This window comes from Bradysia coprophila, unplaced genomic scaffold, assembly GCF_014529535.1.
Source record: "Bradysia coprophila strain Holo2 unplaced genomic scaffold, BU_Bcop_v1 contig_583, whole genome shotgun sequence".
NCBI classification, from domain to species: Eukaryota; Metazoa; Arthropoda; class Insecta; order Diptera; family Sciaridae; genus Bradysia; species Bradysia coprophila.
In genome coordinates this window covers 136850-160798 of record NW_023503823.1, presented here as the reverse complement: position 1 = coordinate 160798, position 23949 = coordinate 136850, and the positions used below count along the sequence as shown (strand labels likewise).

At 37.6% G+C, this 23949-nt stretch overlaps 5 protein-coding genes across 6 annotated transcripts in view; 3 read left to right on the top strand and 2 right to left on the bottom strand.

Moving 5' to 3' along the window:
* Positions 1–23949, top strand: part of LOC119083231 (zinc finger protein 271-like) — a 700255-nt gene that overhangs the window by 668810 nt on the left and 7496 nt on the right. The gene's annotated exons all lie outside the window — the stretch shown is intronic.
* On the top strand, positions 11110–12212 carry LOC119083289 (ER membrane protein complex subunit 10). The gene is made up of 5 exons (XM_037192982.1): positions 11110–11269; positions 11328–11498; positions 11556–11648; positions 11715–11905; positions 11967–12212. Exons 1-5 carry the CDS (start codon positions 11219–11221, stop codon positions 12139–12141), a joined length of 681 nt encoding a protein of 226 aa, XP_037048877.1. The 5' UTR covers positions 11110–11218; the 3' UTR covers positions 12142–12212.
* On the bottom strand, positions 12190–13168 carry LOC119083284 (growth arrest and DNA damage-inducible proteins-interacting protein 1). Its single transcript, XM_037192972.1, has one exon. It carries the CDS (start codon positions 13079–13081, stop codon positions 12248–12250), a length of 834 nt encoding a protein of 277 aa, XP_037048867.1. The 5' UTR covers positions 13082–13168; the 3' UTR covers positions 12190–12247.
* LOC119083292 (probable elongation factor 1-beta) lies at positions 15015–15907 on the top strand. Its single transcript, XM_037192984.1, has 2 exons — positions 15015–15207; positions 15270–15907. Exons 1-2 carry the CDS (start codon positions 15128–15130, stop codon positions 15844–15846), a joined length of 657 nt encoding a protein of 218 aa, XP_037048879.1. The 5' UTR covers positions 15015–15127; the 3' UTR covers positions 15847–15907.
* Positions 19061–20353, bottom strand: LOC119083288 (group XIIA secretory phospholipase A2). 2 transcript variants are annotated; one of them, XM_037192980.1, is made up of 4 exons: positions 20063–20353; positions 19906–19996; positions 19598–19843; positions 19061–19532 (listed from the first exon to the last, which is right to left on the bottom strand). In XM_037192980.1, the coding sequence occupies exons 1-4, from the start codon at positions 20201–20203 to the stop codon at positions 19309–19311; spliced, it is 702 nt and encodes a 233-aa protein (XP_037048875.1). In that variant the 5' UTR covers positions 20204–20353; the 3' UTR covers positions 19061–19308. The 2 variants fall into 2 exon arrangements, with proteins under 2 accessions (XP_037048875.1, XP_037048876.1); XM_037192981.1 differs by having other exon boundaries at positions 20072–20353.

Below are 23949 nucleotides of genomic sequence, written 5' to 3'. Positions count from 1 at the left end.
TGAAGCCCGAAAATTTACCAGAGATATAAATGTTGGCATCAATTTTGGTAAGATGAAAAAAGCATCTCTATCTAAGCATCATACGAAATGAAAGTACAAACCAGGTATGGTGGTCTATCCATAAAAACCAGAGGAAATATCGATTTCAAATCAACGCGACAGAGTAAAATTAACCAGGCAGGAGTGCTGATTTGACTACGGACCTGAATAATCTAGTAGCTGTAGCCCAATATTTTTTGAGAATAAAATTATTCAATTTATGTGAGTGTTCATTTGAGTTCATTTTCATACAGTGTATTCACGCCGTAAGTGCGGTCGAAATTCAAAATGGGAAGTGCGGAGGTCTTTCTAACGTAGCGTCATTTTCATACAAGGAAGCGTTGAAATGTACTTTTCTGTTCACTTTCTCATCGAATCGTTCACTTAAAATTCAAATTTTAGGCACACTTACGGCGTGAATTAGGTCCCTTATTTGACTTTTCGAAAATGAACCGCTACTGCCTGGTTTATTTTTCTCTGCCGTTATATAAACGAACTCCCCTTTCAACGAAAATCTCATTGAGAGGTGAGTCTGTTTATATGAAATCGCTATTTCCTCAGCTCCATACAAATTTTGATATAGACCATACCTATAGAGTACACTTTCATGGATGATTACTCTGTGCGAGACACACGGAGTACTTTTTGTTGAGTGGAAACTCAAATTAGAATTTTCTTTATGTTTTGTTGTCAAGCTTGACAGAAGAAAAATTTGAGATAAGGTCTCTTCTGCGTTGCTATCTTTATTATCACGGCCACCCGAGAAGCTGCTGTAAGCGAGTCCCAACGGCATGAAATATTGACTAAAGAGACTTCTGGTAAGGCATTTTTATCCATTTTATTCAATACCCTCTCTAGCAACCAAACTACTTTTATTAAGGTGGTGAGAGAATCAAGTAGCCTTTGGAATTTACATGTACATTACAGCGTAGTCAGTCAAAATGTATAATAGTGATTGTAGAATACAAAGAAATATTGATTTTATTGCATACGCTTGAATGTACCAACATTAATTTGTTACAAACGGCAAGCATTCGACCAGTATTAATTAAAGTGTTTTTAATCTGTTGATTTCAAATCTTGTACTTCAATTGACGCTGTAAGTGCGGTCGAAATTCAAAGTGGAAAGTGCCGTCATACGCGTCATACTTTCTAACGCAGCGTCATTTTCATACAAGTCATACAAGAAAGCGTTAAAAAAAAAATTCGGTTCACTTTTTCATCGAATCGTTCACTTGAAATTCAAATTTTAGGCAAATTTTAGATTAAATGCTGTTTTTCAGGGTATTATACCTAACATTAATTCTGTCATAGTGTGCGATATGCGTGACGTCATTATTATTTACCTAGAGTTTATCAATGAAAGTATACTCTATAGGTATTGTCTAAACCGCCTCGCTTCATCGAGGCTGTTTAATATAAACAAACTCACCTCTCTATGATTTTCATTGAAAGGTGAGTTTGTTTGGTGACGGGTATTATCACCCGGGGAATTATCCCCCAGACTGAAAAAACTGAAATTAAATTGGAATTATCACCCGGTGAATTAACGCCCAGGCATTATCACCCAGATCAATAGGAATTATCACCCGGGGAATTAACGCCCAGGCATTATCACCCAGATCATTTGGAATTATCACCCGGTGAATTAACACCCAGGCATTATCACCCAGCTATGTAAGAATGATTTCCCAGCAGTTTGTAGCTTAAAAATTATTAGCAACTGAATTGGGAATTATCACCCGGGGAATTAACACCCAGGAATTATCACCCAGATCAATAGGAATTATCACCCGGGGAATTACCGCCCAGGAATTATCACCCAGCTATCTAAGAAGTCATGCTTAATTAGTCTAGTTAATTGTGTATCGTCTGAGATACATGCATGTAATAGTGCATCGCCTAAGATGTATGCACAATTAGTGTAGTTATTTGTTCATCGTCCTAGAGACATGCACAATTAGTCTAGTTAATTGTGCATCGTCTTAGAGACATGCACAATTAGTCTAGTTGATTGTGCATCGTCTTAGAGACATGCACAATTAGTCTAGTTAATTGTGCATCGTCTTAGAGACATGCACAATTAGTCTAGCTGATTGTGCATCGTCTTAGAGACATGCACAATTAGTCTAGTTAATTGTACATCATCGTAGAGACATGCACAATTAGTCTAGTTAATTGTGCATCGTCCTTGAGACATTCACAATTAGTCTAGTTAATTGTGCATCGTCCTTAAGACATGCACAATTAGTCTAGTTGGTTGTGCATCGTCTTAGAGACATGCACAATTAGTCTAGTTAATTGTGCATCGTCTAAGATGCATGCACAATTAGTCTAGTTAATTGTGCACCGTCTTAGAGACATTCACAATTAGTCTAGTTGATTGTGCATCGTCTTAGAGACATGCACAATTAGTCTAGTTAATTGTGCATCGTCCTAGAGACATACACAATTAGTCTAGTTAATTGTGCATCGTCTTAGAGACACGCACAATTAGTCTAGTTAATTGTGCATCGTCTAAGATGCATGCACAATTAGTCTAGTTAATTGTGCACCGTCTTAGAGACATGCACAATTAGTCTAGTTAATTGTACATCATCTTAGAGACATGCACAGTTAGTCTAGTTAATTGTGCATCGTCTTAGAGACACGCACAATTAGTCTAGTTAATTGTGCATCGTCTTAGAGACATTCACAATCAGTCTAGTTAATTGTGCATCGTCTTTAAGACATGCACAATTAGTCTAGTTGGTTGTGAATCGTCTTAGAGACATGCACAATTAGTCTAGTTAATTGTACACCATCTTACAGACATTCACAATCAGTCTAGTTAATTGTGCATCGTCTTTAAGCCATGCACAATTAGTCTAGTTGGTTGTGCACCGTCTTAGAGACATGCACAATTAGTCTAGTTAATTGTACATCATCTTAGAGACATGCACAATTAGTCTAGCTGATTGTGCATCGTCTTAGAGACATGCACAATTAGTCTAGTTAATTGTACATCATCTTAGAGACATTCACAATTAGTCTAGTTAATTGTGCATCGTCCTTAAGACATGCACAATTAGTCTAGTTGGTTGTGCATCGTCTTAGAGACATGCACAATTAGTCTAGTTAATTGTGCATCGTCTAAGATGCATGCACAATTAGTCTAGTTAATTGTGCACCGTCTTAGAGACATTCACAATTAGTCTACTTGATTGTGCATCGTCTTAGAGACATGCACAATTAGTCTAGTTAATTGTGCATCGTCCTAGAGACATGCACAATTAGTCTAGTTAATTGTGCATCGTCTAAGATGCATGCACAATTAGTCTAGTTAATTGTGCACCGTCTTAGAGACATTCACAATTAGTCTACTTGATTGTGCATCGTCTTAGAGACATGCACAATTAGTCTAGTTAATTGTACACCATCTTACAGACATTCACAATCAGTCTAGTTAATTGAGCATCGTCTTTAAGACATGCACAATTAGTCTAGTTGGTTGTGAATCGTCTTAGAGACATGCACAATTAGTCTAGTTAATTGTACACCATCTTACAGACATTCACAATTAGTCTAGTTAATTGTGCATCGTCTTTAAGCCATGCACAATTAGTCTAGTTGGTTGTGCACCGTCTTAGAGACATGCACAATTAGTCTAGTTGGTTGTGCATCGTCTTAGAGACATGCACAATTAGTCTAGTTAATTGTGCATCGTCTAAGATGCATGCACAATTAGTCTAGTTAATTGTGCACCGTCTTAGAGACATTCACAATTAGTCTACTTGATTGTGCATCGTCTTAGAGACATGCACAATTAGTCTAGTTAATTGTGCATCGTCTAAGATGCATGCACAATTAGTCTAGTTAATTGTGCATCGTCTAAGATGCATGCACAATTAGTCTAGTTAATTGTGCACCGTCTTAGAGACATTCACAATTAGTCTACTTGATTGTGCATCGTCTTAGAGACATGCACAATTAGTCTAGTTAATTGTACATCATCTTAGAGACATTCACAATTAGTCTAGTTAATTGTGCATCGTCCTTAAGACATGCACAATTAGTCTAGTTGGTTGTGCATCGTCTTAGAGACATGCACAATTAGTCTAGTTAATTGTGCATCGTCTAAGATGCATGCACAATTAGTCTAGTTAATTGTGCACCGTCTTAGAGACATTCACAATTAGTCTACTTGATTGTGCATCGTCTTAGAGACATGCACAATTAGTCTAGTTAATTGTGCATCGTCCTAGAGACATGCACAATTAGTCTAGTTAATTGTGCATCGTCTAAGATGCATGCACAATTAGTCTAGTTAATTGTGCACCGTCTTAGAGACATTCACAATTAGTCTACTTGATTGTGCATCGTCTTAGAGACATGCACAATTAGTCTAGTTAATTGTACACCATCTTACAGACATTCACAATCAGTCTAGTTAATTGAGCATCGTCTTTAAGACATGCACAATTAGTCTAGTTGGTTGTGAATCGTCTTAGAGACATGCACAATTAGTCTAGTTAATTGTACACCATCTTACAGACATTCACAATTAGTCTAGTTAATTGTGCATCGTCTTTAAGCCATGCACAATTAGTCTAGTTGGTTGTGCACCGTCTTAGAGACATGCACAATTAGTCTAGTTGGTTGTGCATCGTCTTAGAGACATGCACAATTAGTCTAGTTAATTGTGCATCGTCTAAGATGCATGCACAATTAGTCTAGTTAATTGTGCACCGTCTTAGAGACATTCACAATTAGTCTACTTGATTGTGCATCGTCTTAGAGACATGCACAATTAGTCTAGTTAATTGTGCATCGTCCTAGAGACATGCACAATTAGTCTAGTTAATTGTGCATCGTCTAAGATGCATGCACAATTAGTCTAGTTAATTGTGCACCGTCTTAGAGACATTCACAATTAGTCTACTTGATTGTGCATCGTCTTAGAGACATGCACAATTAGTCTAGTTAATTGTGCATCGTCCTAGAGACATGCACAATTAGTCTAGTTAATTGTGCATCGTCTAAGATGCATGCACAATTAGTCTAGTTAATTGTGCACCGTCTTAGAGACATGCACAATTAGTCTAGTTAATTGTACATCATCTTAGAGACATGCACAGTTAGTCTAGTTAATTGTGCATCGTTTTAGAGACATTCACAATCAGTCTAGTTAATTGTGCATCGTCTTTAAGACATGCACAATTAGTCTAGTTGGTTGTGCATCGTCTTAGATACATGCACAATTAGTCTAGTTAATTGCACGGTGAGCTTGAAATTTTTTTTTATTCGACCTCTCGTGGACATGAAATGTTTTTAGTGGTTTTTGTAGAGGGCGGCACCACGAGTAAGAATAACATAACAAGAAAATATTTCGATGGGAAAATTTTTAATGAGATCGATTTTTCATTTTTTTGGGACCTGCGGGAAGCTTCGAAGACTGTTCGGACTCCTCTGGTGACTCGTTTGATCACAAAAATATAGTTGGTGTTTAGCCTGAGATCTAAGTTTTACAACGTTACCAATCATGATATAAATGACTACCACCAAACTTCTTTTATGAAGCAAAGTCATTAAACTAGGTCGCTGAGAATTTGAAAGGCTCTATCACATGTGGATGATTTCTATTTTTATTTTTACTCAAAAAGTATGTTTAGTTATTTTACATATTTTAATAAAAGTCGAAAGAAGATTTTTGACTCGAAATATGTTTTTTTATAAATCGCAGCGATGAGCAAATTGCACTATCTCAAGTCACAAATTAAAAAACCTTCTCCAATAGCCATTCTAAGCTAACTCTGCAACATTTTAGTTGTTTCCACTAAAAAATGAGACATTATACGAAGACAAATTGATGGTCGTTCAGGTCTAACAACAAAGATTATATCAGAATGAAATACAAATTTATTTTCCGACCTTAATTAACTTCCAAATTATGTAAAATAACTAAACATACTTTTTGAGACAAAATAGAAATCATCCACATGGGATAAGGCCTTTCAAATTTGCAGCGACCTAGTTGTATGACTTTGCTTCATAAAAGATGTTTGTTGGTATCGCCGTAAAGCTCATAAGGCTCGGAACAGGTCAGGTTCAGGTCAGGTCAGGTCATGAGAAAAAATACCTGAGGGAATCAGGTCAGGTTCAGGTAATTTCCAAACCTGACCTGACCTGAACCTGACCTAATATGAAAAATACCTGATCTGACCTGATCTGACCTGAATTTGATAAAAGAAAAATTTGAATATTATGGGCGTTTTCAGCCTAGATCTGAGTCAGGAAGCATTGTTTTGAAGAGAATACCAAACGATCTGATTAGCCAATATATTGTTATTGTTTTCTTCGTGATTTATTGAAGAAATAAGTCGAACATTTTAAACGGTAGAAATCATAAATATAAAAAACAATAATTCAGTATTTTCGGAAGAGGAACAAAATTTAAGAGTGCTCACCCATTGGCAAATTTCTAGTCTACATTTCTGCGCAAAAGTATTCGTTTTTTGATAATTTCTCTGAACCAAAATCTTTTTTTGAAAAAGCACAACCATTAAAGCATGCAAGAATCAGTTACTTTTAAAGGAAAAATTGGTTTGTGGTTGATAACTTATCCCACTTGGCGAAACCTTTGCAAAATGTGTAAATGAGACATTTTTCAAAGGTTTCTCCAAGTGGGATAAGTTATTAACCAGAAACCAACTTTTTTTAAGGTAACACATTTTTGCATGCTTTAATAGTTTTACTTTTTCAAAAAAAGATTTCGCTTCAGAGAAATCATCAAAAAACGAATATTTTTGCGCAGAAATGTAGGCTAGAATTTTGCCAAGGGGTGATCGCTCTTTGTACAACGATTTAACGCACATAACCGCGTGTTTAGTTTTGTGTGTGAGAGAGCATCTGGTGGGGGTAATAACGTCAACAGCTCCAAACAGTTCAACACAGGCCGATCCGGACTGAACCGCGAAAAAATCGCGGGCTATACTCGGCAAAGAGGGAAATGTTCCAGAATAGGAATTCCAGTAGTCCAAAACATTAATGTCGTTGATCTTCAAGGACAATTTACATGACGCTTGTCAGGACAAAACAATAGTTCAACAAAACAATGAAATATTGAGGCATATCATTTGACTGTAAAAATAAATCATTTAGGTGGGATGTACTGTAGTAATTGTGTAGACTTGCCTCTTAAAAGTACCCGAAATCAACATCAGACTCGTGTTTAAAATAGCCTTCATTGCTTGACTGTTTTTAAAAATGTTTTTTTTTTTCGTTTTTAATTAATAAATACTTAGCAGAATAGAACTTTTATATAATTTTGACATAATTTATAAAATTATCAGAAATGTAAAATTTTTTTAAAAAAAATCAGGTCAGGTCAGGTTTTTTCAGGTCAGGTCGAAACAGGTTAAAGATCACTTCAGGTCAGGTCAGGTCAGGTAATTAAATTTCAGGTCAGGTCAGGTTAACAGATAATTCAGGTCAGGTTTCAGGTTGACCTGACCTGTTCCGAGCCTTAATAAGCTTAGACCTCAGGCTAAACAGCAACTATATTTTTGTGATCAAACGAGTCACCAGTGGAGTCCGAACAGTCTTCAAAGCTTCCCGCAGCTTCCAAAAAAATGAAAAAAAGATCTAATTAAAAATTTTCCCATCGAAATATTTTCTTGTTATGTTATTCTTATTCGTGGTGCCGCCCTCTACAAAAACCACTAGAAACTTTTCATGTCCACGAGAGGTCGAATAAAATTTTCTTCAAGCTCACCGTGATTGTACACCATCTTAGAGACATGCACAATTAGTCTAGTTGATTGTGCATCGTCTTAGAGACATGCACAATTAGTCTAGCTGATTGTGCATCATCTTAGAGACATTCACAATTAGTTTAGTTAATTGTACATCATCTTAGAGACATGCACAATTAGTCTAGTTAATTGTGCATCGTCTAAGATGCATGCACAATTAGTCTAGTTGGTTGTGCATCGTCTTAGAGACATGCACAATTAGTCTAGTTAATTGTGCATCGTCTAAGATGCATGCACAATTAGTCTAGTTAATTGTGCACCGTCTTAGAGACATTCACAATTAGTCTAGTTGATTGTGCATCGTCTTAGAGACATGCACAATTAGTCTAGTTAATTGTGCATCGTCCTAGAGACATGCACAATTAGTCTAGTTAATTGTGCATCGTCCTTGAGACATTCACAATTAGTCTAGTTAATTGTGCATCGTCCTTAAGACATGCACAATTAGTCTAGTTGGTTGTGCATCGTCTTAGAGACATGCACAATTAGTCTAGTTAATTGTGCATCGTCTAAGATGCATGCACAATTAGTCTAGTTAATTGTGCACCGTCTTAGAGACATTCACAATTAGTCTAGTTGATTGTGCATCGTCTTAGAGACATGCACAATTAGTCTAGTTAATTGTGCATCGTCCTAGAGACATGCACAATTAGTCTAGTTAATTGTGCATCGTCTTAGAGACATGCACAATTAGTCTAGTTAATTGTGCATCGTCTTAGAGACATGCACAATTAGTCTAGTTAATTGTACATCATCTTAGAGACATTCACAATTAGTCTGGTTCGTTGTGCATCGTCTCAGAGACATTCACAATTAGTCTAGTTGGTTGTGCATCGTCTTAGAGACATGCACAATTAGTCTAGTTAATTGTGCATCGTCTAAGATGCATGCACAATTAGTCTAGTTAATTGTGCACCGTCTTAGAGACATTCACAATTAGTCTAGTTGATTGTGCATCGTCTTAGAGACACGCACAATTAGTCTAGTTAATTGTGCATCGACTTAGAGACATGCACAATTAGTCTAGTTAATTGTGCATCGTCTAAGATGCATGCACAATTAGTCTAGTTAATTGTGCACCGTCTTAGAGACATGCACAATTAGTCTAGTTAATTGTACATCATCTTAGAGACATGCACAGTTAGTCTAGTTAATTGTGCATCGTCTTAGAGACATTCACAATCAGTCTAGTTAATTGTGCATCGTCTTTAAGACATGCACAATTAGTCTAGTTGGTTGTGCATCGTCTTAGAGACATGCACAATTAGTCTAGTTAATTGTACACCATCTTAGAGACATGCACAATTAGTCTAGTTAATTGTGCATCGTCTAAGATGAATACACAATTAGTCTAGTTAATTATGCACCGTCTTAGAGACATGCACAATTAGTCTAGTTGATTGTTCATCGTCTTAGAGACATGCACAATTAGTCTAGCTGATTGTGCATCATCTTAGAGACATTCACAATTAGTTTAGTTAATTGTACATCATCTTAGAGACATGCACAATTAGTCTAGTTAATTGTGCATCGTCCTTAAGACATGCACAATTAGTCTAGTTAATTGTACATCATCTTAGAGACATGCACAATTAGTCTAGTTAATTGTGCATCGTCTAAGATGCATGCACAATTAGTCTAGTTAATTGTGCACCGTCTTAGAGACATGCACAATCAACTAGACTAATTGTGAATGTCTCTAAGACGATGCACAATCAACTAGACTAATTGTGAATGTCTCTGAGACGATGCACAACGAACCAGACTAATTGTGAATGTCTCTAAGATGATGTACAATTAACTAGACTAATTGTGCATGTCTCTAAGACGATGCACAATTAACTAGACTAATTGTGCATGTCTCTAAGACGATGCACAATTAACTAGACTAATTGTGCATGTCTCTAGGACGATGCACAATTAACTAGACTAATTGTGCATGTCTCTAAGACGATGCACAATCAACTAGACTGATTGTGAATGTCTCTAAGACGATACACAATCTACTAGACTAGACTAGATGACTAGATGATTAGACTAATTGTGCATGTCTCTTGGACGATGCACAAATAACTAGACTAAATGTGCATGTCTCTAAGATGATGCATTATTACCTAATTGCGCTTGTCTCTCAGACGATACACAATTAACTAGACTAATTAAGCATGACTTCTCAGATAGCTGGGTGATAATGCCTGGGCGTTAATTCCCCGGGTGATAATTCCTATTGATCTGGGCGTTAATTCCCGGGTGATAATTCCCCGGGTGATAATTCCCAATTCAGTTGGTAATAATTTCTAAGCTACAAACTGCTGGGAAATCATTCTCACATAGCTGGGTGATAATGCCTGGTTGTTAATTCCCCGGGTGATAATTCAAAATGATCTGGGTGATAATGCCTGGGCGTTAATTCCCCGGGTGATAATTCCTTTTGATCTGGGTGATAATGCCTGGGTGTTAATTCCCCGGGTGATAATTCCAGTCTGGGGGATAATTCCCCGGGTGATAATACATGTCGCCGTTTGTTTATATGAAATCGATATTTCCTCCGTTCTGTATGTATAGACCAATAGACCATACCTGGTTTGTACTTTCATTGGAGTTTATAGGTCTTACATTTTTGTGTCGTTTGATCGTTCGGTTTACATGTTTGCGATCACGCTCGTTGCACCCGTGTTTGTGTCATATACACTCGAGTTATAGATGCTGGCTATATTCACCGGTATCATAGTGTACTATTAAATACAAATTGAAGAATACGGTACCTTTCGATTATTGAGCGACATCCCTTAAAACATTGTAATGGCCGGGAAGTGTACATTTTAATGTCCTTTAAACTAAATTTCCCGCCCGTAGGACTAATATTTTTAAACATATTTGGGTGCCCCATGAAACTAGGGTGCGCATATGATTTTTGGATGCGATTAGTCGATTAGATTTGTTTTGCAAATAGACAAATTCTATGAAATTGCTTAATTTAGTAGGTTGCAATTATTGGGTGCGGTGGTTATCTCTACGTAAAAATGTGTACAGAAGGTAGTGTTAATTAACAAAGTCTTTCAAGGAAAATATCGAATCATTCAAATTTCCAACAGAAAATTTTCTATGTTCTGGCAAGACTTCAACTCGTTGTTGAAAGATAAATCTTTCAAGTCTCTAACTTTGCAATACCACGAATACAACAGTAGTTAATTTTCTTATTTCTCTATCGAAATTCCGCCACCTATATTTGAATTTTATAGTTTTAACGTACCAAATAATGACAGTAGTAAATGTCAAATGTACGGATGTGTGCGTGTATGTCATGTCACAGTTTATTTTACACACTGGCTGGATTGAATTGACATCGTATCGAGAAAAAATCATTAATTAAATATTCAGTGAACATGTTCTTACAGCTCTGCCTGACGATTCTGTTAATTTCATCAATTTCAGGAGTAAGTCTGACATAAAAATAACAATTTTTCAAAAATCACTGTTCCATCCATTCAATAGTCATCTTTAGAGTACGATGGTTGGCTTCACATAAACTTGTACCACGCAATCGACAAAGACCTGCCCGACAAATTTACGCCTCGCGGTAACATAACTATTTCTAGTCTGAACTCGGGTTCGTTTACAATGGTTCAAGAACCATTGTCGAATAACGAACGCCTGAAAATTAAGGTTTGTGTGTGGATTTCTCTTGGATTTCCCGACCTAATCCCTGATTTCCTTCAATAGAAATTGGCAGAAAGTGACAGCATGTACCGATTAAAAGCAGTCGTGTCAGGTCAGAACGGTGAGGAGTACAATTTTTTGACGTACTCACGAGCTGTAAGTTCATTGATCAATCGAAGCATGTCAACGTTATGACTAAGCGGATTTTTTCTATTCTTCCAGTGTGCATTAGCTGCTTCTCAATTGAAAGATGTCCTATGGGTATCACTCAACCATGTCGGCCATGTACTCGGTGTAAGCCAAACGATATACGGCACTGGCAATTGTCGCGATCAAAGCCACTTCCAACAAGTTGATGCCCTGGAAGAATTCAATACAGACGTAGTGGTCAAGCATACCGAATTGGCACCAATGTAAATTCGAAATAATTTGCGCTCTGTAGCAACGATTTCATTGTTGACTTTTGTTTTTCAGCCCGGACACAGCAAGTTTCATTCAGAAAATGGAAAGAGAAAGAGAAGCCAGAGAACGGGGCGATGTGAAAGACAATCGAGGTTTCTTAGCCAAATATTGGATGTATCTTCTTCCAGTCGTCGTGTTAGTCTTGCTTTCAGGTGCATCGAATCCTGAAGGAGGCGCGGCAAGGTAGGGATTCTGCTGATTTTGTGAATTTATTTATTGAAATAAACCACCGTGATGTCGTTTGAGTCACTAAATTTATTAACTATTCTTTGTACAACCGTAAGTCATAAGCCTTATGTGGTTGGTGGTTTGCCCTCGGTTGGTGATAGTTTCTCCTCGCTGGATGGTGTCGTTCGTTGTAGCAATTTGGCCATCATTTTCTCTTCTTTAATTTTTCGGCGCTCTTCCTTCTGTTTCTTTTTGTCCTCTTTCTCCTTCTGAGCCACAAGTTCCTTGAATCTGTCATCCTTTGTATCCAATTTGAAGCCGAACTGCCGTCGTACCTCTTCGACAAGTCTTTCTTTTCGTTCCTTCGCTGCTTTAGCATCGGCTTCTTTCTTCGCAATTTTTGCATTGAGTTCCTTGGTCCACATATCGAGTTTGGCCATTTTTTTGTCAATGTCGTCCTCTCGCTTTCGAATTTTTTCCTCCTTTTCGGCTTTGATTTGTGCATTCTCCTTCATCATTTCCTGCAACGTGAATGGGAATGCAACTTGTTCGTATTCTCTTTGATCTGCTAACTCGTTGTTGCTGTAGAAGCAAATGCGAGGATCAACACCGCTTGCTAGCCCGTACCTGCCAAACATCATTCGCTTATATTTAACCGTATTATGAATCCAAGAATGCGCCTCATCGTAGGGACGAGTGTCGTGCAACATTTTTTGGTGCTGCGGCAACAGACGAGATTTGTTGCGATTCTTCTCAATAGTCGCTTCCCTTAATTCGGTATCATCGCCATCGAACAAAACAGTGGCCGGGGTAACGTCAGTGGCAGAATCGTTTTCCGTCTCAGATGTCTCAGCTGCGCTGGTGGCAGTTGATTTGGTAAACCTTACGTTTGTTTTTCCATTGTAAATGGTCAACGATTTGAATAGATTGGTTTGGAATAATGACTTTTTCATAGCCATTTCACAGCATTTCCTTTTACTAAGTGAATCGACTGTATTGTAAGGTTAGGTGTTTCAAAGCAAAAATCAGCGATTCACACCTAGAGGGATTTGACGGGAAACTTTGACGGATAACTTTGAAGTTTTACAATATGAGATGACTAAACAAGTGGTTTACAAGATGGAAGAGCAAGCTGAAACCCCTCTGCGTTGATCACAAGGGCGATGGAAACTTTTTCTGATAGTTCCAAGAATCAAGCAAGTTGAAGCCCGAACGAAGTAAATCACTATTTCATGCTCCAGTCATGAAAATTAGATCATTTTTGACAGCTTCTGACAGCTGTTAAGTTAGTGCACGAATTTTTCATCCAGGTTTACTTTTCATTACAACAACTACAAAAAGGGAAATAAGAGATGAAAAATAAACAATTGTTTTTATGTTAAGTTGAAATCGTCATATAAAGTCTCTTAAACCTAGTTGGTGCCACATGAATATCTTGATTCCACTGCCTTAGTGATCAACTCGAAAGTGTCTTAACCTGTTCTTTCAGAACTTCGGTTCGAACAGAGGTACTAAAGCGTTTTGGGTTTCATATGTGACGATAGTTCAGTGAGCATCACAAAGAGTTTTCTTAAAATAAACCGAACGAATACTGCATCCATTTTTAGAGCAAAAGAAGAATAATTGAATTCTTGGAAAAAATGGATTTCTTGGAATGTTGAAAGTTCGTAACGTCCACAAGAGATCCGATTTTTCAAAGTGAACAAATTACGAAACATTTTGAAATTTTGTCTCGTGGCACGAAATTTATCCTTTTTTTTAAATCATTTTTCTACCTCGATGAGATAGAACACGCACGGATGCCATCTAGTTGGGTCCATTGTCCTCACTATTATGTTTTGATAGAAATTTGCTGTTGTATGGGAATTTCCTCAACTAACAATGTAGTTAGGTAAATCCTCGGGTTACAAAACTCTTTTTTTTTTGGCTGTTCCTGAAACTGAATTCTCTTTCTTTGTACTGCTTCTTCCAACTAATTTAAGAAAACAACTATAATGAATTAATAACGAATTTCTGCGTATTCACATGTACGTAACGTTAATGAAGCGCGTAACTGTTATTGATGAAGAACTAGCAAACAAAGATGTTTCGAATTCGAAATAATCAACCAAGCCGTCAGCCAAGAGTTCCTGGGAACATTTAAATCAGGCTCGATATGAGACCTGACATTGAGCCTTACGGCAATAGAGTTCTTTCGAACATAAACTAGGTTCTGAAAGAACAGGTTAAGACACTTACGAAGGCGGGTGAAACACAAATCTTAACAATTCAGACATGTATATTGTTTGAAAAGTCAACTTGAAAACAATTTTTTTTTTGTTAAGTTGAAATCGTCATTTAATATTTTCCAAACCTAGTTGGCGCTACAGGAAAATTTTGATCACACCGCCTTCGTCATCAACTCGAAAGTGTCTTAACCTGTTCTCTCAGAACCTTGATTTAGGTACTTGTTTTGCACGATTTATTTAAGGTAATTTCGTTTGTTGTTGCCCAAGCATACAATCATACAGGTAATACAACTTTACATACACTGGACTAGAAATGATGGAATTTTAATTTTTTCTCGGATTTCCAGCCCTCTGCGTATAAAGCTGTATACATATACCTGTTTTGAATGATTGATCTCATGCAATTTCTCAACTATCCCACACAGGTACACATACAATTTTTCGCGCAAAGGGAAGAAAACTCGAAAAAAAAATATCCAAAATTTCGTCCCCGAAGCATGAAAATAACTATTACATGCAAAGAGCCGATAAAAGTTTCCGATAAAATTATAAAATGTCAAAATGCTGACGAAACTTGAAAAATCCCAAAAGTGGCCAGCTACTGCCTCATTTACCTTAGATAAAAAAACGTCGATGAAAAAAATGATGTAAACCACTCGATGGTACACATCTGTCAAAGATCTTGACAAAAGCGCTCTCCTTTTTCTTTCGCCAACGCGACGTGCACGTTGATTAAACTTACCCGTGGTTAAGAAAACGCCGATAAATCTTACAAAAATGGCTTTCGGAGATGTAAAAACACCAAAGGGACTACAGGAACTCGATGCATTTTTAGCTGAACACAGTTATATCGAAGGGTAACGATTTCAGGAATTTAAATTGTTTTTAGGTTATGTTCCTTACAATTTCATCATTTAAGATACACTCCATCGAAAGCTGACTTGTCCGTTTTCGAGGCCCTTGGTAAGGCACCAGCTGGATCTGCCGCTCACGTGCAAAGATGGTACAAACATATTGCATCGTTCTCCGCTCAAGAACGTTCGTCATGGGGTGGCCAAGCTTTACCACAAGTCGCCGGAGCAAAACCAACGACAGCAGCTGCCGATGATGATGATGATGTTGACCTGTTCGGATCTGAAGATGAAGAGGAAAGCGCCGAGGCCGAGCGCATCAAGGCCGAACGTGTCGCTGCATATACCGCCAAGAAATCCAAGAAACCTGCACTGATTGCTAAGAGTTCCGTTCTGCTCGACGTTAAGCCTTGGGACGATGAAACAGACATGGGCGCAATGGAGAAAAATGTTCGTTCCATCGAAATGGATGGTCTTTTATGGGGAGCATCGAAATTGGTTCCAGTCGGTTACGGTATCAAGAAATTGCAAATTATGTGCGTCATCGAAGACGATAAGGTGTCGATCGATTTGTTGTCCGAACAGATCGAAGCATTCGAAGATGTTGTTCAATCCGTCGATGTAGCTGCCTTCAATAAGATCTAAAGCCGTTTCTGTTTTGCATATCTTTTCGAATAAAATTTGGTTTTGGATTCATTGCATAAAAGTCTTGTGTGTCAATTTCATTTGTTTTAAAGTGGCACTGGATCGTCAAATCGCCAACAATTTCATGGACATATTTTGTGATGGCAAGACTTCGTGCTGAATCAGTTCTTCGCTTCCAGAGCTGAGTTGTAGAATGGATCATAAATATTAGGAGTGACTCTAGTGCGTTTCATTTGGGAATGGTGAATTTAATTGAATCGTTCCATCACTCGACAAATTTTCTTGCAAATTTTAAAATCAATTTTTAGTCCTTTCATCAAGACATTGTTTAAGTTCATTGCAATACAATACAATACAAATACCTGTCTGCTCCAGAGTGGAGAGCCAAAAATCGTCTAAAAGTCAGACGTCACTTTTAATCAATAATAATGACAACTACGGATCACAATCGTCTCAAGCAGTGAAGGTTGCCCACATCACACTCTCACAGGTCGTACGCGAATTTTGTGAAAATCAAAGTTGATTAGACCTCAGCGGAAAATCGGACTACAGGGCAACATCGGCTGCTTAGACACTGTTGTGATCCATCGATGTCCTAAGACGTTATTATTGATTGGAGATGACGGCTGATTTTTGGCTTTCCACTCTGCTCTGCAGAACGCTGTTTGAAAGCTATGCCACATTACTAACGCTGACTATACGACATACCGATATGAAAAACCTTTGTTCTACGACCTTTTTTGGGCGCTGAGAGTGCCCTGACGACCTAGTGAATGTTCACACTTTCACACTTCGTACTTCCATCAATTACACTTATTTACCAGGTATCCGGGAGGCTGCAACATAGCTGTTCCAAATTTTAGTTTGGTATAGTCGAGGACGTATTATGCCGAGGACGTATTATGCCGAGGACGTATTATGTCGAGGACGTATTATGTCGAGGACGTATTATGTCGAGGACGTATTATGTCGAGGACGTATTATGTCGAGGACGTATTATGTCGAGGACGTATTATGTCGAGGACGTATTATGTCGAGGACGTATTATCCCGAGGACGTATTATGCATTCACACTTTGTTACAAATCTAGATTTGGCGTCAACATAAAAACGGAATTGCTGTCCAGTGACGAATGAAATTTTCATTTTTCTTTTTTGAAAATCTAAACGAATTATAGATGACTTGTCTGACACGGCATACATAACTTTTGAATTTCATTCTTCATTCGGGACCAATTCCTTTATTTTAACGTCAATTTTTTGTAATATCTGACAGATGATGGTACACTAGAACTTTCTGTCGTTAGGTGCGTCCTAGAGCCCAACAACGAAAGTCTTGACAGCCTTGATAAGCAGAAGATATGTTAACATTGGGCCTTGTTTTATATGATTGTACCATTATAATTAATGAAATTACCGTCAAAATCGAGCCGGCAAAGCGCTCTTTAAAATTTTAAAAATGAAAAAGTTCATTGGTAAACCCAAAAATTCAATCCGTAAGGTGAGTTCCAAAGGCAAATACAGCCTTTAAAGCATCCAATTTTTATAACATTTAACGTGTCGATTTCGGAACGCGGAGTGTGGTCGAAGTATGGAAAAGCAAAGCAATTGAAATCCATAAAAACACAAGAGGTGAGTTTGTGGTGAACTTACTGCGTAGTCACCCGAAAGTTGGGTTCCGTACTTTTTTGATCCGCTTAGGGTTTTTATTACATTGTCTTTGTTTAGTTACTTTGGAGTGTGGTAGTAAGTCTAGCCAAGTCTTTCATTCGTTGTTATCTTAACAACATGAGAAAATGTTATCCTATTTGAATAAGCTTTTGCTTTTATGAATGAAGATATCTTTCTTACTATCGCGGTCAAATTTGTTGGAACTGAATTCCACGTAACAATCTAAAGCGACGTCGTCGTCCGTGCAATGTTGGGTAGTTTTTTTTACAGTTAGAGACAGTGAAATTTCAGTTTGAATTTGCTTCAGCTGTGTATCAGCTGATCCACACATACAATCAAAACTGTTTATTTATACGGTTGAAGCAGGTACACGCAGTTGTAAAACCATATAAAGACTAAAAACAGTTTTGTTTGTGTCGATCATGTGCACAACAGCTGAAGCAAATTCATGCTGAAATTTCGCTGCCTCTGACTGTAATATAGTGTATTGTGCGAAATATGTGAAAACTAGCCGATTTTTCGAGGGGGACCGCACTGAAAAGAGTTGCATAGAGTTGCAATATGAAAAAAAGAGTTGCAAAAGAGTTGCACGCCGAAAAAAAGAGTTGCATGCCGAAAAAAAGAGTTGCACGAGGAAAAAGAGTTGCAAATTCAGTGCGGTGCCCCTCGCGATTTTTATATTTTTTAATACTTGGGACAGTAGGTACTAATTAGCCCAATCCTAAATGCACTTGATTTTAGCATTAACACTTAAGCTGGACTGACTTCTTAGTATTTTTCGAAGGGTGCGTCTCCTTTAGTTTTATTTAGTCAGGCCTTATTTTAAGGAGTTTTAATTCTGAAAATTCAGAAGCAAAAAATTCGGAATTTTTCGTATTTTCAGATTTTTTCAGAATTAAAACTAGAGATGTGCGGGCAGCCCGAATTTTCGGGCAACCCGACTTTTAAACCCGACCCGAACTGGTTCTGTTCTGGCGGGTCTGTACTTCAGTCGGGTCGGATCTGGTCGGGTTTCAAGTAAAAACTTCTGGCTGAACCCGAAAGAAAAAATTACTATTGAAAAATTTAAAAGAAACGCGCGAAACTATTTTCCAGTAGATGGGATGTAATAACGCGTTATAGCCAGTTCAATGTTTTTCTGCATCAAAGATCTTCGGGGGTTACCCGAATTCATTGTGATTGTTCAAACACAGCAATGCATACATAAATGTTGAAATACTTACGGACTAGTAGAGATTTTCACTGTGCAAAATTATCTTATGTTCGTCGTGGTAACTATTGTGCCATGAAGTATACGCAGGGCCCATTTTTAGGAAAAATTTTGAAAAGTAATTTTTGGGAATTCCGGTAAATTTAGTAAATAAATTCCTTAAAATTGGTCCTGATACAGAGTCCACAGAAAATTCCAGTCACATATGTGTAACAGAAGCACCATTTAAGAAAATCGATTGAGGGCTATTGTCGATCAGCTATAGTAAACTAATGCAGGTACTGGAACTGCTCTGGCACTGTTCGATTCAACTGACATTTTGAAACGTTTTTAATACTCGGGTAGCAAGGAGCGTTTAATCCCATAAAAAATTGCAATTTTCTATATAAAGCCAAATTGCGGTGGGTGACAAAAACAAACGAAAAATGATCCTCATTCTATCCAAAAAATCCACACTATGGACATTCAAATGAAAGTTATCGCAGAAAATGAAACTATGAAAATATCAGATAATACCCAATGACTAGGCTGATGATGTTAGTATAAAATAACCCAAATAGTCGGAAGGACTATTAATTCGTTTTACATTTCGTCGGTGTTTTTCCAGCCATAATTTGGTGGTTTTTGCTTGTTATCTTGTTGTCGACTTTCTCGCTTATTACTGTCCTTCGATTTACTTTTACTGCTTCGACTGCTACTACTATCTGTGGACGGACAATAACACGCCTTGGACTGAGCATCCAGATACGGTTTGCATCCCAATGTATGTGTGGCGGTGAACAGCATTTTGGCCGCAGTTTTACATCCTATCAAAAAGTCAGTTCTTCAATAGATTGGAATTTTTCCGGTGAATTATTCGTTCCAACCGTACCTTTAACCATTATTTCACCTCCAACTGTTGATTTTTCGTATTTATCGCAGTAACTGTAAAGGCATCGCTTAAAATCAAGATCACACAATTCCTTATCCTTGTTGCACGTATCATAACAAATATCGTGATCGTCACAACAAGTAGCCATTTCAGCGGCTGGTAAATATTCGGTACTAATTCCTATTCCAAGACTTCCGCACCCATCTTTGCTAGGCTGATGGAACTTATTTCGTGTCGGCTTTTCACCTACAAAATTCAAGCTAAGCTGAACATGTTCAAGAGTTTGATTTAGAATGAGGCAATAATACCTCCGGGACAATTGTAGACACAATTTTCGTCCACTGCAGCGTCAAATATTTCGTGTACGGAATGGAATTTCTTTGCCAGATGTATTGCATTCTAATTGAACGAAAAAAAAAAAATTAAAAAAAAATCCGAATGTTATTTGAACCAATGATGAAATGCCTTGAATACATCACCGAAAACAGCTTCAGCAGCAATGATTGCATCTCGTAAACTGGATATTATATTCGATCCATAGCCGGAGTAAGCGTACGTTAAGAATGTCAGTGCATAAATTGCAACTCTCATGTATGGAATTTGCATTTTGTGTCCTTTTACTGCTTCAGAAAATTAATTCAATTCTGAGTTTTGGGCGAATTTGCACATTTTTATCACGGTAACGATTCCGAAGAAATTTTGTTATTTTTATGCTAAAATGACGTGTGTTTACAGCTCAGGTAACACTGTTATGACAGATGGTCATCATGGCGTGGGATGATGGGTACGTGGATGTCATCATCCTCATCATCAGATAATTTTGGTTGCAGTGACATCTGTGTGTGGATTAGAAATATCTTTCCCGTGAATTTTGAACGAATAGTTATCTGTTACCGTAGACGTAGACACGAATAAACGATGTGTAATGTCCTATTAATATTGTGAAAAGTATGTTAAAATGATATTATTTACTTATGTAGTCCTTGTCTGTTATACAGTGTTTGAGCAGAGAGTTTTTTGACCAATTAAGTGTAAAGTGATCTCGGGGTATAGCTGTCAAAACAGGAGGCAAAATTCGAATTTGTTTTGTATTTTGCAAACAAAATTAAATTAAAATTTGGGAAAGACAAATTCAACCGAATGAAAGATTATAGTTTACTATTCAATTGTTTTGAAGTCAAACACACTACATCTACATGCAATTAAAACGAAGAAAACTCAAAATTGTTTTCACGTGAAAACATACTGCCACGAAAAATCAAATTTTCAGCTCACTTTATTGTGACAGCTATGCCCCCAAGGCTGTATACAGCCTTGTATACCCCGATATCAGTTATATTTCCTCTACTTAAACACCGTATAAGCTAGAAACAATCTTAAACGGACAACTGGGTATAGGCAATAAAAGTTTAATTATTTTTCATTTGACCTATCAAACCTTACCCATTCCCTTTTAAGGCTATACCGGCTATACGCTGTCATAAATATATGCAAATGTACTCTGGTCCGCGATAAAAACCAATGTTTTATGTTAGGAGGCTACTCTGGGTATATAATTTTTGTACGTTCTACTGAGGTTTCCGAACAAAATTTTTTGCGATATTACCTTAGAGAAAAATCGAGACTCACTAACGCTGATGCAAGTCGGCACCCATTCATTGTATGGGCTTCCGTATGAAAACGGACGCAAAATGTTTTTTTTAGTGCTTCATTCTTTGCGCTCTATTTTCTGGTGAAATAACTTCACTCTGGTAAAATATCCGTGAGATGTGATAGCAGTAAAGTTGGTTCACAAAAAATAGAGCGATGGTTTGTACTTTGTTTGAAAATAACTGATTCGAATCATATTTCCTTTTCCCTCATCACAACATAATATAATAATATTGTAAATCACGTTGTAAAACGTTGTATGAATTCGCTTTAATAGCTACATGATGCTTATTGTGGCCCACCCTAGCCATATGCGGTAATTTAGCAAATCACAACTACACTTTTGTAATTTTCTTTCAATTTGCTGTTATGGCTATAAGGCTTTTTAATGCCATATATCACCTTCAAGCCTTTTTAAGGTCTTTTTTCTTCTAGAAAAAATACCCTATTATGGCCGGTTTGTCTGTCTGTCTGTCCGTCTGTCTGTTCCACAAATTTGGTAGTTTTGGTAGCTCTCAGTCGGTAGTTGGTATTTTTGGTGGTTGGTAGTTTCGAGCTGGATTAACATTCAAAATTGCAAAGCCACCATGAGCATATCGACACCAGGCAAATAATAATTATTCGTTATCTGATCACCGATAGTTCACAGTTAACATTGCAATTCGAAAATGTGGTAGTTTTGGTAGGTCAAATAGTTGGTAGTTCCAAACAAAAATTAGAAAAAAGACCTCACCAGCCGCTTTCGCCGGTCTATTCTTGTTCTACATTTCAAGGATTTAGATGATTTAGATCGAGTGCAGGATGTCATAATAGTCGCTGCGAACGTTTGATAACTTCACATCTAGTAACGAAAACAACCCAATTTCCCAACTTGCTGCACAAAAGTTATTTATGCCACCGAGATTTAACTGATTCTTTAGTCCATAGGCCGAGTATGACGATGCATATCGTGTGTCGAAAAAAGCATCGAGTTGCATACAAAGTTTTACTTTTCGTCACTGAGTTAAGAAATGTTTTCGCTTTTGTTGCGTTTTGACGTATTGCTTTTAGATCACCTTTTATACTCGATTCATTGGTTTTCATAATCGATTTGTTTATAATTAATTGCAGTAAAGAAATGGACACTTCATCAGAGGTAAAATGTTGAGAACTGTCGAGGCACATAATAAAACTGATGTACAGGCAGTCCTAGTCCTGTCTTTTTGATACATTTTTCTTTACTTAAAAAACAGCGTATGATGGTCGATTCAACAGCTGATGTTGCCACGGAAGGTTTGCTCTGCGCTATTGTTTCTGAAATAGACCGACTGCAACCTGTACCATTTGATAACTCTACTGCCATGTTTGATAGTCTCCTTCTGAATCACAGTCGATGCGACAGTGTGTATCTCGACGAAATGTTAGCCAAATTTGGGCCGGAACTTCCTGCACTCAATGTAGGCTCAGAACTCGACGATAAGCCATCAAGTGGTAGAGACATCCGATCGCCAACAACTAATCTAAGCAGTGGGGCTAGCAGCGAAAGCAATTTTGTCGAAGAAAAGTGTGTAGAAAATAGTCCGGCCGGAAACGACCTTCAGGATAATTCGACAGTTTTAGGAGAAGAATTAGTTGCCGTGAAAACTCAATTGCAACAGCAGCAGGACATGATCTTGAAATTGCAAAAAAGTAATTCGGACTTAAAGGATCAAGTGACGCAACAACATGAAATGATTTTAGAATTACGGAAGAATAGCTCGCAGCAGCAGCAACATCAATACGAGATGATTTTAGAATTGCGAAGTCAGTTGAATACCTTGACCGAGGCTCATCGGATGAATGAGGCTTTGTTAGACGAAAGGTTACTTGCAACACAAGAAGTATGCCAAGATTATGCTTCGTTCTACGAACCATTTTCCATAATTCATTTTTGTAGGTTGATCAAGACCTGACAGCTGAAATTAGTGATAGAACGCAGATAGAAATCGCCGAAATGAACGTCTTCACGACGAATGAACGAACATTACTAAGTGACTCTGGTCAAATGGGACAACTTCAAGAGTAAGGACAGGGTTCGTGTCTGTAACATTTTTAAATTTAAAATCGTCGGACTGATTGCAGAATTGAAGGCGTACAGTCGGGTGCAGAGGAATGGCATGAAGGAAGCGTGATTATGACGGGATCGAACGATATTTCACTCGATGTAGAACAGCACAATAAATCGGACAGAGTAGGGCAATCAGCCAATTCGACGCTGTCATCGGAAGAAGATAATTTGAATTTCATCCAATCAGAAGGATCAATGCGTGTGAAGCATCAGGTATCCCATTTTTGACATTAGAAATTGCCACTTCTGTGTTGGTCAAGTCCTTCCTCACTCTGGAATTAATTCAATTTTTGTTTTCTTGATGTTTGCAATTGACTCCTCTTTCCTTTACTCAATGCCCGATCATTCAAGATTCGTTCCTTACAGACTAGGAAGGGTGTTGGGAAACGAATTACGTATGACTTGGATAGCACCGAGGTGTCTCATAAAAACCGTCAGAACTCTCGTAAAAGTAAGTTTCTTTTTTAAAAACCGTTTCGCACCTTGAATCGATTAAAGTGATTGTCGTCCATTCTTTCAAAGAAATAAAAACGTTTTTCTGTGGAGAGTGTTCGAAGCGATTCAATTGGAAGTCCAATTTTACGAAACATTTAAGAGTCCACAGTGGTAAGTAGAA

Coding starts and splice junctions, on each gene's coding strand:
- LOC119083289 (XM_037192982.1), top strand. CDS start 11,219: ATGTTCTTACAGCTCTGCCTGACGATTCTGTTAATTTCATCAATTTCA. Junction 11,270..11,327: donor TAATTTCATCAATTTCAGGA/GTAAGTCTGACA, acceptor TCCATTCAATAG/TCATCTTTAGAGTACGATGG. Junction 11,906..11,966: donor CATACCGAATTGGCACCAAT/GTAAATTCGAAA, acceptor TTTGTTTTTCAG/CCCGGACACAGCAAGTTTCA.
- LOC119083284 (XM_037192972.1), bottom strand. CDS start 13,081: ATGGCTATGAAAAAGTCATTATTCCAAACCAATCTATTCAAATCGTTG.
- LOC119083292 (XM_037192984.1), top strand. CDS start 15,128: ATGGCTTTCGGAGATGTAAAAACACCAAAGGGACTACAGGAACTCGAT. Junction 15,208..15,269: donor GAACACAGTTATATCGAAGG/GTAACGATTTCA, acceptor TCATCATTTAAG/ATACACTCCATCGAAAGCTG.
- LOC119083288 (XM_037192980.1), bottom strand. CDS start 20,203: ATGCAAATTCCATACATGAGAGTTGCAATTTATGCACTGACATTCTTA. Junction 19,844..19,905: donor TGTCTACAATTGTCCCGGAG/GTATTATTGCCT, acceptor TGAATTTTGTAG/GTGAAAAGCCGACACGAAAT. Junction 19,533..19,597: donor AGGTGAAATAATGGTTAAAG/GTACGGTTGGAA, acceptor ACTTTTTGATAG/GATGTAAAACTGCGGCCAAA.